Here is an 11,927-nt window from a genome sequence, read left to right as displayed (position 1 = left end):
TTAACTGTCGCTGTCAGTTGGAGTTAACTGTCGCTGTCAGTTGGAGTTAACTGTCGCTGTCAGTTAGAGTTAACTGTCGCTGTCAGTTGGAGTTAACCGCTTAAACTGTGCCTCTCCCGTGACGTCATCTGGGGTGATGTGCAAACCACCAATCCCGGCTCTACACATCTCACTCGGAGCTCCTAGGCTTATATAAGGGGCTGGGTTTCTTAGCTTGGGGTCTCCTCTAAGAAGCTGATCATCTATCTCTCAAGATGCATTAAAGCTTTACTGCAGAAGGATCCGAGTGTTCTGCGTCGTTCTTGCTGGCGAGACGGTAGCGCGGGACAGGGAGCGAGAGGCAGGAGGATCTCTGTGAGGTCGAGGCCAGGCTGGTCCGAGAGCCTCCAAATCCATACAGGAAAACCCTGTCTCAGAGCCAGGAGTCTTGATGTGCACAAGAATTTAAAGCCTCCACGATTGTGACCAGCTTCCTTGGTATCATAAGGCAATCTGTAAACTTCTAAAGCTGTAAAGGGAAGCCTTCCCGCCAGCCTGGTTTCAGAGCGGCATCAGGGCCAAATAAATACACAGGAGGCTACATTAATTATGAGGCTGTTGCCCTTGTATGTTTCCTACTGGCTAGCCCTGACAAAAGTATTTATCCCATAATTGATAATCGAATTATTTCTCTTACAGGAGAACTTTACGGGCGTCCTAAACCATGGCCTAATATCTTGAAATCTGTGTTTCTCCTTCACAGAGTCCTCCTTGATTCCTAGTCCCACCTATCTTGCTTTGCTATTGGCCAACAGTTCTTATCGACAAATACACAAGACTTCGCCCAACATAAAGCCAAGTGCCCTTCCCAGGTATGAAAATTATGAACCATAACAATGGTCTGCACTGCGTGATAGCCTGAAGGCTGCAAGAGCAGCACACAGACATTGGTGGTAACCAACAGCTTATAATTGGACTTCAGGAGGAATCAACCACAGGAAAGTCATTTCTGCATCTGAAAGCCTAGCCTGTTTCTGAGCATTAGGCAAGGATATATCTTGAAGGAGAACCTAAATGTACAATGCATGACTCACATGAATATCCATATAAGATTGATTTTCCCACTAGTAGCAATTTTTATATATAGAAAGTCTTCTCATAGCTATAGCAGGATAATTCTGAGATCTTTCTCGTTGGAAGTCTATAGAATTATTCCTAGTAGAACAGAATGCGGGAAAACTGAATTGTGTCCCACAGGATCATTCTCTACCGTCTCCTCCCTCTCCACTTTCTAGGACTTTTTGTCTGTCTCCGCAGGTGCGCAGAACTGGGGGATTGATTGCCCCCAACATGAGAAAGAGATCATTCACAAGGAAAGTGCCTGGATTGTTAACACAGAAGTCTACACGAGTAGTTAAAGTTATAGGACTCTACAAGTGATTCCCCATTTGACATAAACAGGCATAGCATGGAAAATCACTAGAAACCAGCTCTTCAGTGAGTGTAACTTGAATGCCACTTCCAATCACTTTCCAGTCAAACCTCAGGAGCAGAAATGGAACTGAATGTTTGGGATCACAAAAGCACATAAAATGAATTACTTAATTTGTTGTAGACCAAATTTAATGAAAATCTGCCTGAAAGAAATACACTTAACAAGTAATTTCCCAAGAAACCCTCAGGAGGAGCAAGGGAGGCAGCAAGGAAACACTTCTCACCCACACAAAGCAGACTGCTGCAACTCGGCCACATCCATTCTCTGTAAAAATCCCCCCCTGAGCAGGCTGCAGCCATTGACCCTCCTCTTGTGGGAATTACACAGTCTCACCACTAGGTGTCAGCTCACAACAAACAAAAACACAATAGGTTTTGAAGCCAGAATTCTCTTTTTATTTTCTTTCCTACACACAATTCTAGTTTATTATGGCAAAGGTGAACATGCCACCTTCTCCACAACAGTCACCAGTAAAACTGATCGCCAAAGTGACTCGGTACAAAACAGGTCGGTTTCAGAATTAAAAAAAGAGGGGAAGAAAGCCTTTACATGAGTTTTTAGATCCCATTTTAAAACAGGGAAAAGAGAGAGAGAGAGAGAGAGAGAGAGAGAGAGAGAGAGAGAGAGAGAGAGAGAGAGAGACAAACGAAAAAGAAATCCCCCATTGTGTGCACAGTCCAGTTGCCAACCCTCCCTCGAGGGATTACGGACGAAGCTTCTGGGTCCTGTCACTTCTGTGGATTTGCCCGGCTGTTTAACTGGTGTCCATCTGTGCATTGTACTCATCCAGCTGTGCATCCAACTGCTCGGCAGAAAGAGGCTCCTTGGAGTTCCTGCTCGAACCTCCTCTACCTCTTCCAGGGCTGCCTCCACGGGTCCCTCTCCGGATGAGACCGCCACCAAAACACCATGAGCCATGGTTTCTACTCATGGAACCTCTGATCATTCTCTGTGCGGGTTTTCTTTGTGAGTCAGTCTGTGATGTCACAAGCTGAATGTTCATGGGGCGGCCATCTAAAGGGACACCATTGTACTGTTTCATAGCCTTCAGAGCATCTGCCTTCTGTCGAAAGTGCACTTGGGCTGTCCCTAAACTTCGTCCGGAGCGATCGTAGTGCACAGCTGCTGTCTTCAGTGTTCCAAACACTGAGAAGAGTTCCAGAATATCCGCGTCTGACACCCCGCAGTCAAGGTTTGACACCAACAGCTTTCCGCCCATCTCCAAGCTGGCTCCACCACAGAAGCGGCTGTCGAATCGGTCATGCTGCCCCTTGTTGGGAAGTTGTATAGGCCTGCTGTACGGAGCCGGCCGGTTCCTGCCTCCTCCTGCAGAGCCACCACTCATGGTAGGCCGGTTCTTCAGAGACCAGCTGCGTCGATTCGCCCACACAGGGGCCCGCCTGGCACCACCGTGGCGGCCCTGGCAGCCGGCACTGCTCCAGCCCTGGCCTTTGCCGCGACTGCCTTGCTTGCTCCGGTTCAGCTTAATGATGTCATCCAAAGACATATCCATTTTGTTGGCCATGGTGGTCTCGGAATCAGACCTCGTGTTCTCCAGAATTCTAATTCGTGCTTAAAAACCTGGAATCAGATACCACGACAATACGGAAAAATTGGATTACAGACCTGTGTCGACACCAGCTTGTTTAAAACTCCTTTTCTAACTGGGAAAATACGGTGGCCTGGTACCATGAAACAGGCTCAAGAGTGTAACTTTAAGGACCCGGCACAAAAACACAAATTTCTGTTTTTCTTTTTCTTTTCAGAGAAATATTCTCACCACGAAGCCCAGGCTGAAGTAGAAATCAATACAGTGAAGGGATAGCCTGTATCTCACTGACTTCCAGCTGTCTTTGCCTCACCAATGGTGGGATAAAACTTGTTTCCCACCAATCTGTCAAATTCCTATTTAGAACGCTATATTAACTTGACAGTGCATATTTCTCAGTTGAAAAAGTAATGCTGGGTAAAAATTTCAATGTTAAATGTTAGTGTTTACAACTATGCGCATGGAACTCAAAAATGCTAATTTTGGATGTGATTTCAAACAAGCTGTTCTCACCCACAGATGCTAGACTGCTGCAATCCTAGAACATCATTTCTGAGTACAAAGCACTGTAAGTAAGCTGCAGACATTGACCCTCATCATGTAAAATGTCCACAGTTACATTCCTGGGGTTTAGCAAAAACACAAATTAAAACAACAGGTTTTGTAGCCAGAATACTAATTAGTCTTAGTAAACCCAGAGTCAGAAATCAGAGTTAATTCTGAAAGGGCAGAGAATCAAAGACCCAATCCCAAGTGTGACTTCTTACCTCTCGTGAATCCTTAGGCACAAAGGAGGAGAACCGGTGTCTAGAATCCTCAGACTGAATGGGGTGAGCTGGCTCTCTTCCTGCATTATATACCTCCCTCTGCCAAGCCACACCCCTTCTGTCTCCACCTCCTCAGTGCTGGGATTAAAGGTGTGTGCTCAGTTTCTCTGAGAATAATTCAATCTCTTGTAGTGCTTGGTGACCTTGAACATTTCCTCATTTCAAATGCTTGGTTTATCTGGGCGGTGGTGGCACACGCCTTTAATCCCAGCACTCGGGAGCGAGAGGCAGGAGGATCTCTGTGAGGTCGAGGCCAGGCTGGTCCGAGAGCCTCCAAATCCATACAGGAAAACCCTGTCTCAGAGCCAGGAGTCTTGATGTGCACAAGAATTTAAAGCCTCCACCATTGTGACCAGCTTCCTTGGTATCATAAGGCAATCTGTAAACTTCTAAAGCTGTAAAGGGAAGCCTTCCCGCCAGCCTGGTTTCAGAGCGGCATCAGGGCCAAATAAATACACAGGAGGCTACATTAATTATGAGGCTGTTGCCCTTGTATGTTTCCTACTGGCTAGCCCTGACAAAAGTATTTATCCCATAATTGATAATCGAATTATTTCTCTTACAGGAGAACTTTACGGGCGTCCTAAACCATGGCCTAATATCTTGAAATCTGTGTTTCTCCTTCACAGAGTCCTCCTTGATTCCTAGTCCCACCTATCTTGCTTTGCTATTGGCCAACAGTTCTTATCGACAAATACACAAGACTTCGCCCAACATAAAGCCAAGTGCCCTTCCCAGGTATGAAAATTATGAACCATAACAATGGTCTGCACTGCGTGATAGCCTGAAGGCTGCAAGAGCAGCACACAGACATTGGTGGTAACCAACAGCTTATAATTGGACTTCAGGAGGAATCAACCACAGGAAAGTCATGTCTGCATCTGAAAGCCTAGCCTGTTTCTGAGCATTAGGCAAGGATATATCTTGAAGGAGAACCTAAATGTACAATGCATGACTCACATGAATATCCATATAAGATTGATTTTCCCACTAGTAGCAATTTTTATATATAGAAAGTCTTCTCATAGCTATAGCAGGATAATTCTGAGATCTTTCTCGTTGGAAGTCTATAGAATTATTCCTAGTAGAACAGAATGCGGGAAAACTGAATTGTGTCCCACAGGATCATTCTCTACCGTCTCCTCCCTCTCCACTTTCTAGGACTTTTTGTCTGGCTCCGCAGGTGCGCAGAACTGGGGGATTGATTGCCCCCAACATGAGAAAGAGATCATTCACAAGGAAAGTGCCTGGATTGTTAACACAGAAGTCTACACGAGTAGTTAAAGTTATAGGACTCTACAAGTGATTCCCCATTTGACATAAACAGGCATAGCATGGAAAATCACTAGAAACCAGCTCTTCAGTGAGTGTAACTTGAATGCCACTTCCAATCACTTCCCAGTCAAACCTCAGGAGCAGAAATGGAACTGAATGTTTGGGATCACAAAAGCACATAAAATGAATTACTTAATTTGTTGTAGACCAAATTTAATGAAAATCTGCCTGAAAGAAATACACTTAACAAGTAATTTCCCAAGAAACCCTCAGGAGGAGCAAGGGAGGCAGCAAGGAAACACTTCTCACCCACACAAAGCAGACTGCTGCAACTCGGCCACATCCATTCTCTGTAAAAATCCCCCCCTGAGCAGGCTGCAGCCATTGACCCTCCTCTTGTGGGAATTACACAGTCTCACCACTAGGTGTCAGCTCACAACAAACAAAAACACAATAGGTTTTGAAGCCAGAATTCTCTTTTTATTTTCTTTCCTACACACAATTCTAGTTTATTATGGCAAAGGTGAACATGCCACCTTCTCCACAACAGTCACCAGTAAAACTGATCGCCAAAGTGACTCGGTACAAAACAGGTCGGTTTCAGAATTAAAAAAAGAGGGGAAGAAAGCCTTTACATGAGTTTTTAGATCCCATTTTAAAACAGGGAAAAGAGAGAGAGAGAGAGAGAGAGAGAGAGAGAGAGAGAGAGAGAGAGAGAGAGAGAGAGAGCAAACGAAAAAGAAATCCCCCATTGTGTGCACAGTCCAGTTGCCAACCCTCCCTCGAGGGATTACGGACGAAGCTTCTGGGTCCTGTCACTTCTGTGGATTTGCCCGGCTGTTTAACTGGTGTCCATCTGTGCATTGTACTCATCCAGCTGTGCATCCAACTGCTCGGCAGAAAGAGGCTCCTTGGAGTTCCTGCTCGAACCTCCTCTACCTCTTCCAGGGCTGCCTCCACGGGTCCCTCTCCGGATGAGACCGCCACCAAAACACCATGAGCCATGGTTTCTACTCATGGAACCTCTGATCATTCTCTGTGCGGGTTTTCTTTGTGAGTCAGTCTGTGATGTCACAAGCTGAATGTTCATGGGGCGGCCATCTAAAGGGACACCATTGTACTGTTTCATAGCCTTCAGAGCATCTGCCTTCTGTCGAAAGTGCACTTGGGCTGTCCCTAAACTTCGTCCGGAGCGATCGTAGTGCACAGCTGCTGTCTTCAGTGTTCCAAACACTGAGAAGAGTTCCAGAATATCCGCGTCTGACACCCCGCAGTCAAGGTTTGACACCAACAGCTTTCCGCCCATCTCCAAGCTGGCTCCACCACAGAAGCGGCTGTCGAATCGGTCATGCTGCCCCTTGTTGGGAAGTTGTATAGGCCTGCTGTACGGAGCCGGCCGGTTCCTGCCTCCTCCTGCAGAGCCACCACTCATGGTAGGCCGGTTCTTCAGAGACCAGCTGCGTCGATTCGCCCACACAGGGGCCCGCCTGGCACCACCGTGGCGGCCCTGGCAGCCGGCACTGCTCCAGCCCTGGCCTTTGCCGCGACTGCCTTGCTTGCTCCGGTTCAGCTTAATGATGTCATCCAAAGACATATCCATTTTGTTGGCCATGGTGGTCTCGGAATCAGACCTCGTGTTCTCCAGAATTCTAATTCGTGCTTAAAAACCTGGAATCAGATACCACGACAATACGGAAAAATTGGATTACAGACCTGTGTCGACACCAGCTTGTTTAAAACTCCTTTTCTAACTGGGAAAATACGGTGGCCTGGTACCATGAAACAGGCTCAAGAGTGTAACTGTAAGGACCCGGCACAAAAACACAAATTTCTGTTTTTCTTTTTCTTTTCAGAGAAATATTCTCACCACGAAGCCCAGGCTGAAGTAGAAATCAATACAGTGAAGGGATAGCCTGTATCTCACTGACTTCCAGCTGTCTTTGCCTCACCAATGGTGGGATAAAACTTGTTTCCCACCAATCTGTCAAATTCCTATTTAGAACGCTATATTAACTTGACAGTGCATATTTCTCAGTTGAAAAAGTAATGCTGGGTAAAAATTTCAATGTTAAATGTTAGTGTTTACAACTATGCGCATGGAACTCAAAAATGCTAATTTTGGATGTGATTTCAAACAAGCTGTTCTCACCCACAGATGCTAGACTGCTGCAATCCTAGAACATCATTTCTGAGTACAAAGCACTGTAAGTAAGCTGCAGACATTGACCCTCATCATGTAAAATGTCCACAGTTACATTCCTGGGGTTTAGCAAAAACACAAATTAAAACAACAGGTTTTGTAGCCAGAATACTAATTAGTCTTAGTAAACCCAGAGTCAGAAATCAGAGTTAATTCTGAAAGGGCAGAGAATCAAAGACCCAATCCCAAGTGTGACTTCTTACCTCTCGTGAATCCTTAGGCACAAAGGAGGAGAACCGGTGTCTAGAATCCTCAGACTGAATGGGGTGAGCTGGCTCTCTTCCTGCATTATATACCTCCCTCTGCCAAGCCACACCCCTTCTGTCTCCACCTCCTCAGTGCTGGGATTAAAGGTGTGTGCTCAGTTTCTCTGAGAATAATTCAATCTCTTGTAGTGCTTGGTGACCTTGAACATTTCCTCATTTCAAATGCTTGGTTTATCTGGGCGGTGGTGGCACACGCCTTTAATCCCAGCACTCGGGAGCGAGAGGCAGGAGGATCTCTGTGAGGTCGAGGCCAGGCTGGTCCGAGAGCCTCCAAATCCATACAGGAAAACCCTGTCTCAGAGCCAGGAGTCTTGATGTGCACAAGAATTTAAAGCCTCCACCATTGTGACCAGCTTCCTTGGTATCATAAGGCAATCTGTAAACTTTTAAAGCTGTAAAGGGAAGCCTTCCCGCCAGCCTGGTTTCAGAGCGGCATCAGGGCCAAATAAATACACAGGAGGCTACATTAATTATGAGGCTGTTGCCCTTGTATGTTTCCTACTGGCTAGCCCTGACAAAAGTATTTATCCCATAATTGATAATCGAATTATTTCTCTTACAGGAGAACTTTACGGGCGTCCTAAACCATGGCCTAATATCTTGAAATCTGTGTTTCTCCTTCACAGAGTCCTCCTTGATTCCTAGTCCCACCTATCTTGCTTTGCTATTGGCCAACAGTTCTTATCGACAAATACACAAGACTTCGCCCAACATAAAGCCAAGTGCCCTTCCCAGGTATGAAAATTATGAACCATAACAATGGTCTGCACTGCGTGATAGCCTGAAGGCTGCAAGAGCAGCACACAGACATTGGTGGTAACCAACAGCTTATAATTGGACTTCAGGAGGAATCAACCACAGGAAAGTCATTTCTGCATCTGAAAGCCTAGCCTGTTTCTGAGCATTAGGCAAGGATATATCTTGAAGGAGAACCTAAATGTACAATGCATGACTCACATGAATATCCATATAAGATTGATTTTCCCACTAGTAGCAATTTTTATATATAGAAAGTCTTCTCATAGCTATAGCAGGATAATTCTGAGATCTTTCTCGTTGGAAGTCTATAGAATTATTCCTAGTAGAACAGAATGCGGGAAAACTGAATTGTGTCCCACAGGATCATTCTCTACCGTCTCCTCCCTCTCCACTTTCTAGGACTTTTTGTCTGGCTCCGCAGGTGCGCAGAACTGGGGGATTGATTGCCCCCAACATGAGAAAGAGATCATTCACAAGGAAAGTGCCTGGATTGTTAACACAGAAGTCTACACGAGTAGTTAAAGTTATAGGACTCTACAAGTGATTCCCCATTTGACATAAACAGGCATAGCATGGAAAATCACTAGAAACCAGCTCTTCAGTGAGTGTAACTTGAATGCCACTTCCAATCACTTCCCAGTCAAACCTCAGGAGCAGAAATGGAACTGAATGTTTGGGATCACAAAAGCACATAAAATGAATTACTTAATTTGTTGTAGACCAAATTTAATGAAAATCTGCCTGAAAGAAATACACTTAACAAGTAATTTCCCAAGAAACCCTCAGGAGGAGCAAGGGAGGCAGCAAGGAAACACTTCTCACCCACACAAAGCAGACTGCTGCAACTCGGCCACATCCATTCTCTGTAAAAATCCCCCCCTGAGCAGGCTGCAGCCATTGACCCTCCTCTTGTGGGAATTACACAGTCTCACCACTAGGTGTCAGCTCACAACAAACAAAAACACAATAGGTTTTGAAGCCAGAATTCTCTTTTTATTTTCTTTCCTACACACAATTCTAGTTTATTATGGCAAAGGTGAACATGCCACCTTCTCCACAACAGTCACCAGTAAAACTGATCGCCAAAGTGACTCGGTACAAAACAGGTCGGTTTCAGAATTAAAAAAAGAGGGGAAGAAAGCCTTTACATGAGTTTTTAGATCCCATTTTAAAACAGGGAAAAGAGAGAGAGAGAGAGAGAGAGAGAGAGAGAGAGAGAGAGAGAGAGAGAGAGAGACAAACGAAAAAGAAATCCCCCATTGTGTGCACAGTCCAGTTGCCAACCCTCCCTCGAGGGATTACGGACGAAGCTTCTGGGTCCTGTCACTTCTGTGGATTTGCCCGGCTGTTTAACTGGTGTCCATCTGTGCATTGTACTCATCCAGCTGTGCATCCAACTGCTCGGCAGAAAGAGGCTCCTTGGAGTTCCTGCTCGAACCTCCTCTACCTCTTCCAGGGCTGCCTCCACGGGTCCCTCTCCGGATGAGACCGCCACCAAAACACCATGAGCCATGGTTTCTACTCATGGAACCTCTGATCATTCTCTGTGCGGGTTTTCTTTGTGAGTCAGTCTGTGATGTCACAAGCTGAATGTTCATGGGGCGGCCATCTAAAGGGACACCATTGTACTGTTTCATAGCCTTCAGAGCATCTGCCTTCTGTCGAAAGTGCACTTGGGCTGTCCCTAAACTTCGTCCGGAGCGATCGTAGTGCACAGCTGCTGTCTTCAGTGTTCCAAACACTGAGAAGAGTTCCAGAATATCCGCGTCTGACACCCCGCAGTCAAGGTTTGACACCAACAGCTTTCCGCCCATCTCCAAGCTGGCTCCACCACAGAAGCGGCTGTCGAATCGGTCATGCTGCCCCTTGTTGGGAAGTTGTATAGGCCTGCTGTACGGAGCCGGCCGGTTCCTGCCTCCTCCTGCAGAGCCACCACTCATGGTAGGCCGGTTCTTCAGAGACCAGCTGCGTCGATTCGCCCACACAGGGGCCCGCCTGGCACCACCGTGGCGGCCCTGGCAGCCGGCACTGCTCCAGCCCTGGCCTTTGCCGCGACTGCCTTGCTTGCTCCGGTTCAGCTTAATGATGTCATCCAAAGACATATCCATTTTGTTGGCCATGGTGGTCTCGGAATCAGACCTCGTGTTCTCCAGAATTCTAATTCGTGCTTAAAAACCTGGAATCAGATACCACGACAATACGGAAAAATTGGATTACAGACCTGTGTCGACACCAGCTTGTTTAAAACTCCTTTTCTAACTGGGAAAATACGGTGGCCTGGTACCATGAAACAGGCTCAAGAGTGTAACTGTAAGGACCCGGCACAAAAACACAAATTTCTGTTTTTCTTTTTCTTTTCAGAGAAATATTCTCACCACGAAGCCCAGGCTGAAGTAGAAATCAATACAGTGAAGGGATAGCCTGTATCTCACTGACTTCCAGCTGTCTTTGCCTCACCAATGGTGGGATAAAACTTGTTTCCCACCAATCTGTCAAATTCCTATTTAGAACGCTATATTAACTTGACAGTGCATATTTCTCAGTTGAAAAAGTAATGCTGGGTAAAAATTTCAATGTTAAATGTTAGTGTTTACAACTATGCGCATGGAACTCAAAAATGCTAATTTTGGATGTGATTTCAAACAAGCTGTTCTCACCCACAGATGCTAGACTGCTGCAATCCTAGAACATCATTTCTGAGTACAAAGCACTGTAAGTAAGCTGCAGACATTGACCCTCATCATGTAAAATGTCCACAGTTACATTCCTGGGGTTTAGCAAAAACACAAATTAAAACAACAGGTTTTGTAGCCAGAATACTAATTAGTCTTAGTAAACCCAGAGTCAGAAATCAGAGTTAATTCTGAAAGGGCAGAGAATCAAAGACCCAATCCCAAGTGTGACTTCTTACCTCTCGTGAATCCTTAGGCACAAAGGAGGAGAACCGGTGTCTAGAATCCTCAGACTGAATGGGGTGAGCTGGCTCTCTTCCTGCATTATATACCTCCCTCTGCCAAGCCACACCCCTTCTGTCTCCACCTCCTCAGTGCTGGGATTAAAGGTGTGTGCTCAGTTTCTCTGAGAATAATTCAATCTCTTGTAGTGCTTGGTGACCTTGAACATTTCCTCATTTCAAATGCTTGGTTTATCTGGGCGGTGGTGGCACACGCCTTTAATCCCAGCACTCGGGAGCGAGAGGCAGGAGGATCTCTGTGAGGTCGAGGCCAGGCTGGTCCGAGAGCCTCCAAATCCATACAGGAAAACCCTGTCTCAGAGCCAGGAGTCTTGATGTGCACAAGAATTTAAAGCCTCCACGATTGTGACCAGCTTCCTTGGTATCATAAGGCAATCTGTAAACTTCTAAAGCTGTAAAGGGAAGCCTTCCCGCCAGCCTGGTTTCAGAGCGGCATCAGGGCCAAATAAATACACAGGAGGCTACATTAATTATGAGGCTGTTGCCCTTGTATGTTTCCTACTGGCTAGCCCTGACAAAAGTATTTATCCCATAATTGATAATCGAATTATTTCTCTTACAGGAGAACTTTACGGGCGTCCTAAACCATGGCCTAATATCTTG

The 11,927-nt window shown here is 45.9% G+C and overlaps 3 protein-coding genes and 1 long non-coding RNA gene across 6 annotated transcripts; 1 reads left to right on the top strand and 3 right to left on the bottom strand.

Moving 5' to 3' along the window:
- Nucleotides 1-646: 646 nt before the first annotated feature.
- LOC121138448 lies at nucleotides 647-11,261 on the top strand. Of its 3 annotated transcripts, none has more exons than XR_005875451.1 (5): nucleotides 647-851; nucleotides 3,543-3,591; nucleotides 4,480-4,588; nucleotides 7,281-7,329; nucleotides 8,218-9,014. It is a non-coding gene; the product is annotated as an uncharacterized LOC121138448 (long non-coding RNA). The 3 variants fall into 3 exon arrangements; XR_005875452.1 differs by lacking the exon at nucleotides 647-851 and adding an exon at nucleotides 11,014-11,261 and having other exon boundaries at nucleotides 3,042-3,591; nucleotides 8,218-8,326; XR_005875450.1 differs by lacking the exon at nucleotides 647-851 and having other exon boundaries at nucleotides 3,042-3,591.
- On the bottom strand, nucleotides 1,847-2,999 carry LOC121138445 (THO complex subunit 4-like). Its single transcript, XM_040741129.1, has one exon. It carries the CDS (start codon nucleotides 2,997-2,999, stop codon nucleotides 2,229-2,231), a length of 771 nt encoding a protein of 256 aa, XP_040597063.1. The 3' UTR covers nucleotides 1,847-2,228.
- LOC121138447 (THO complex subunit 4-like) lies at nucleotides 5,584-7,699 on the bottom strand. The gene is made up of 2 exons (XM_040741131.1): nucleotides 7,529-7,699; nucleotides 5,584-6,793 (listed from the first exon to the last, which is right to left on the bottom strand). Exon 2 carries the CDS (start codon nucleotides 6,735-6,737, stop codon nucleotides 5,967-5,969), a length of 771 nt encoding a protein of 256 aa, XP_040597065.1. The 5' UTR covers nucleotides 6,738-6,793; nucleotides 7,529-7,699; the 3' UTR covers nucleotides 5,584-5,966.
- Nucleotides 9,322-11,432, bottom strand: LOC121138446 (THO complex subunit 4-like). Its single transcript, XM_040741130.1, has 2 exons — nucleotides 11,262-11,432; nucleotides 9,322-10,526 (listed from the first exon to the last, which is right to left on the bottom strand). The coding sequence occupies exon 2, from the start codon at nucleotides 10,468-10,470 to the stop codon at nucleotides 9,700-9,702; it is 771 nt and encodes a 256-aa protein (XP_040597064.1). The 5' UTR covers nucleotides 10,471-10,526; nucleotides 11,262-11,432; the 3' UTR covers nucleotides 9,322-9,699.
- Between the last annotated feature and the right edge of the window lie 495 nt (nucleotides 11,433-11,927).

This window comes from Mesocricetus auratus, unplaced genomic scaffold (assembly GCF_017639785.1).
Source record: "Mesocricetus auratus isolate SY011 unplaced genomic scaffold, BCM_Maur_2.0 contig_4950_pilon_obj, whole genome shotgun sequence".
Classification (NCBI taxonomy): Eukaryota; Metazoa; Chordata; class Mammalia; order Rodentia; family Cricetidae; genus Mesocricetus; species Mesocricetus auratus.
Note: the sequence above shows the minus strand (reverse complement) of the source record. Positions and strands in the feature narration are given on the sequence as shown.

What these genes read in the sequence shown, in the direction of transcription:
- LOC121138447 (XM_040741131.1), bottom strand. Translation starts at nt 6,737, where the DNA reads ATGGCCAACAAAATGGATATGTCTTTGGATGACATCATTAAGCTGAAC.
- LOC121138446 (XM_040741130.1), bottom strand. Translation starts at nt 10,470, where the DNA reads ATGGCCAACAAAATGGATATGTCTTTGGATGACATCATTAAGCTGAAC.
- LOC121138445 (XM_040741129.1), bottom strand. Translation starts at nt 2,999, where the DNA reads ATGGCCAACAAAATGGATATGTCTTTGGATGACATCATTAAGCTGAAC.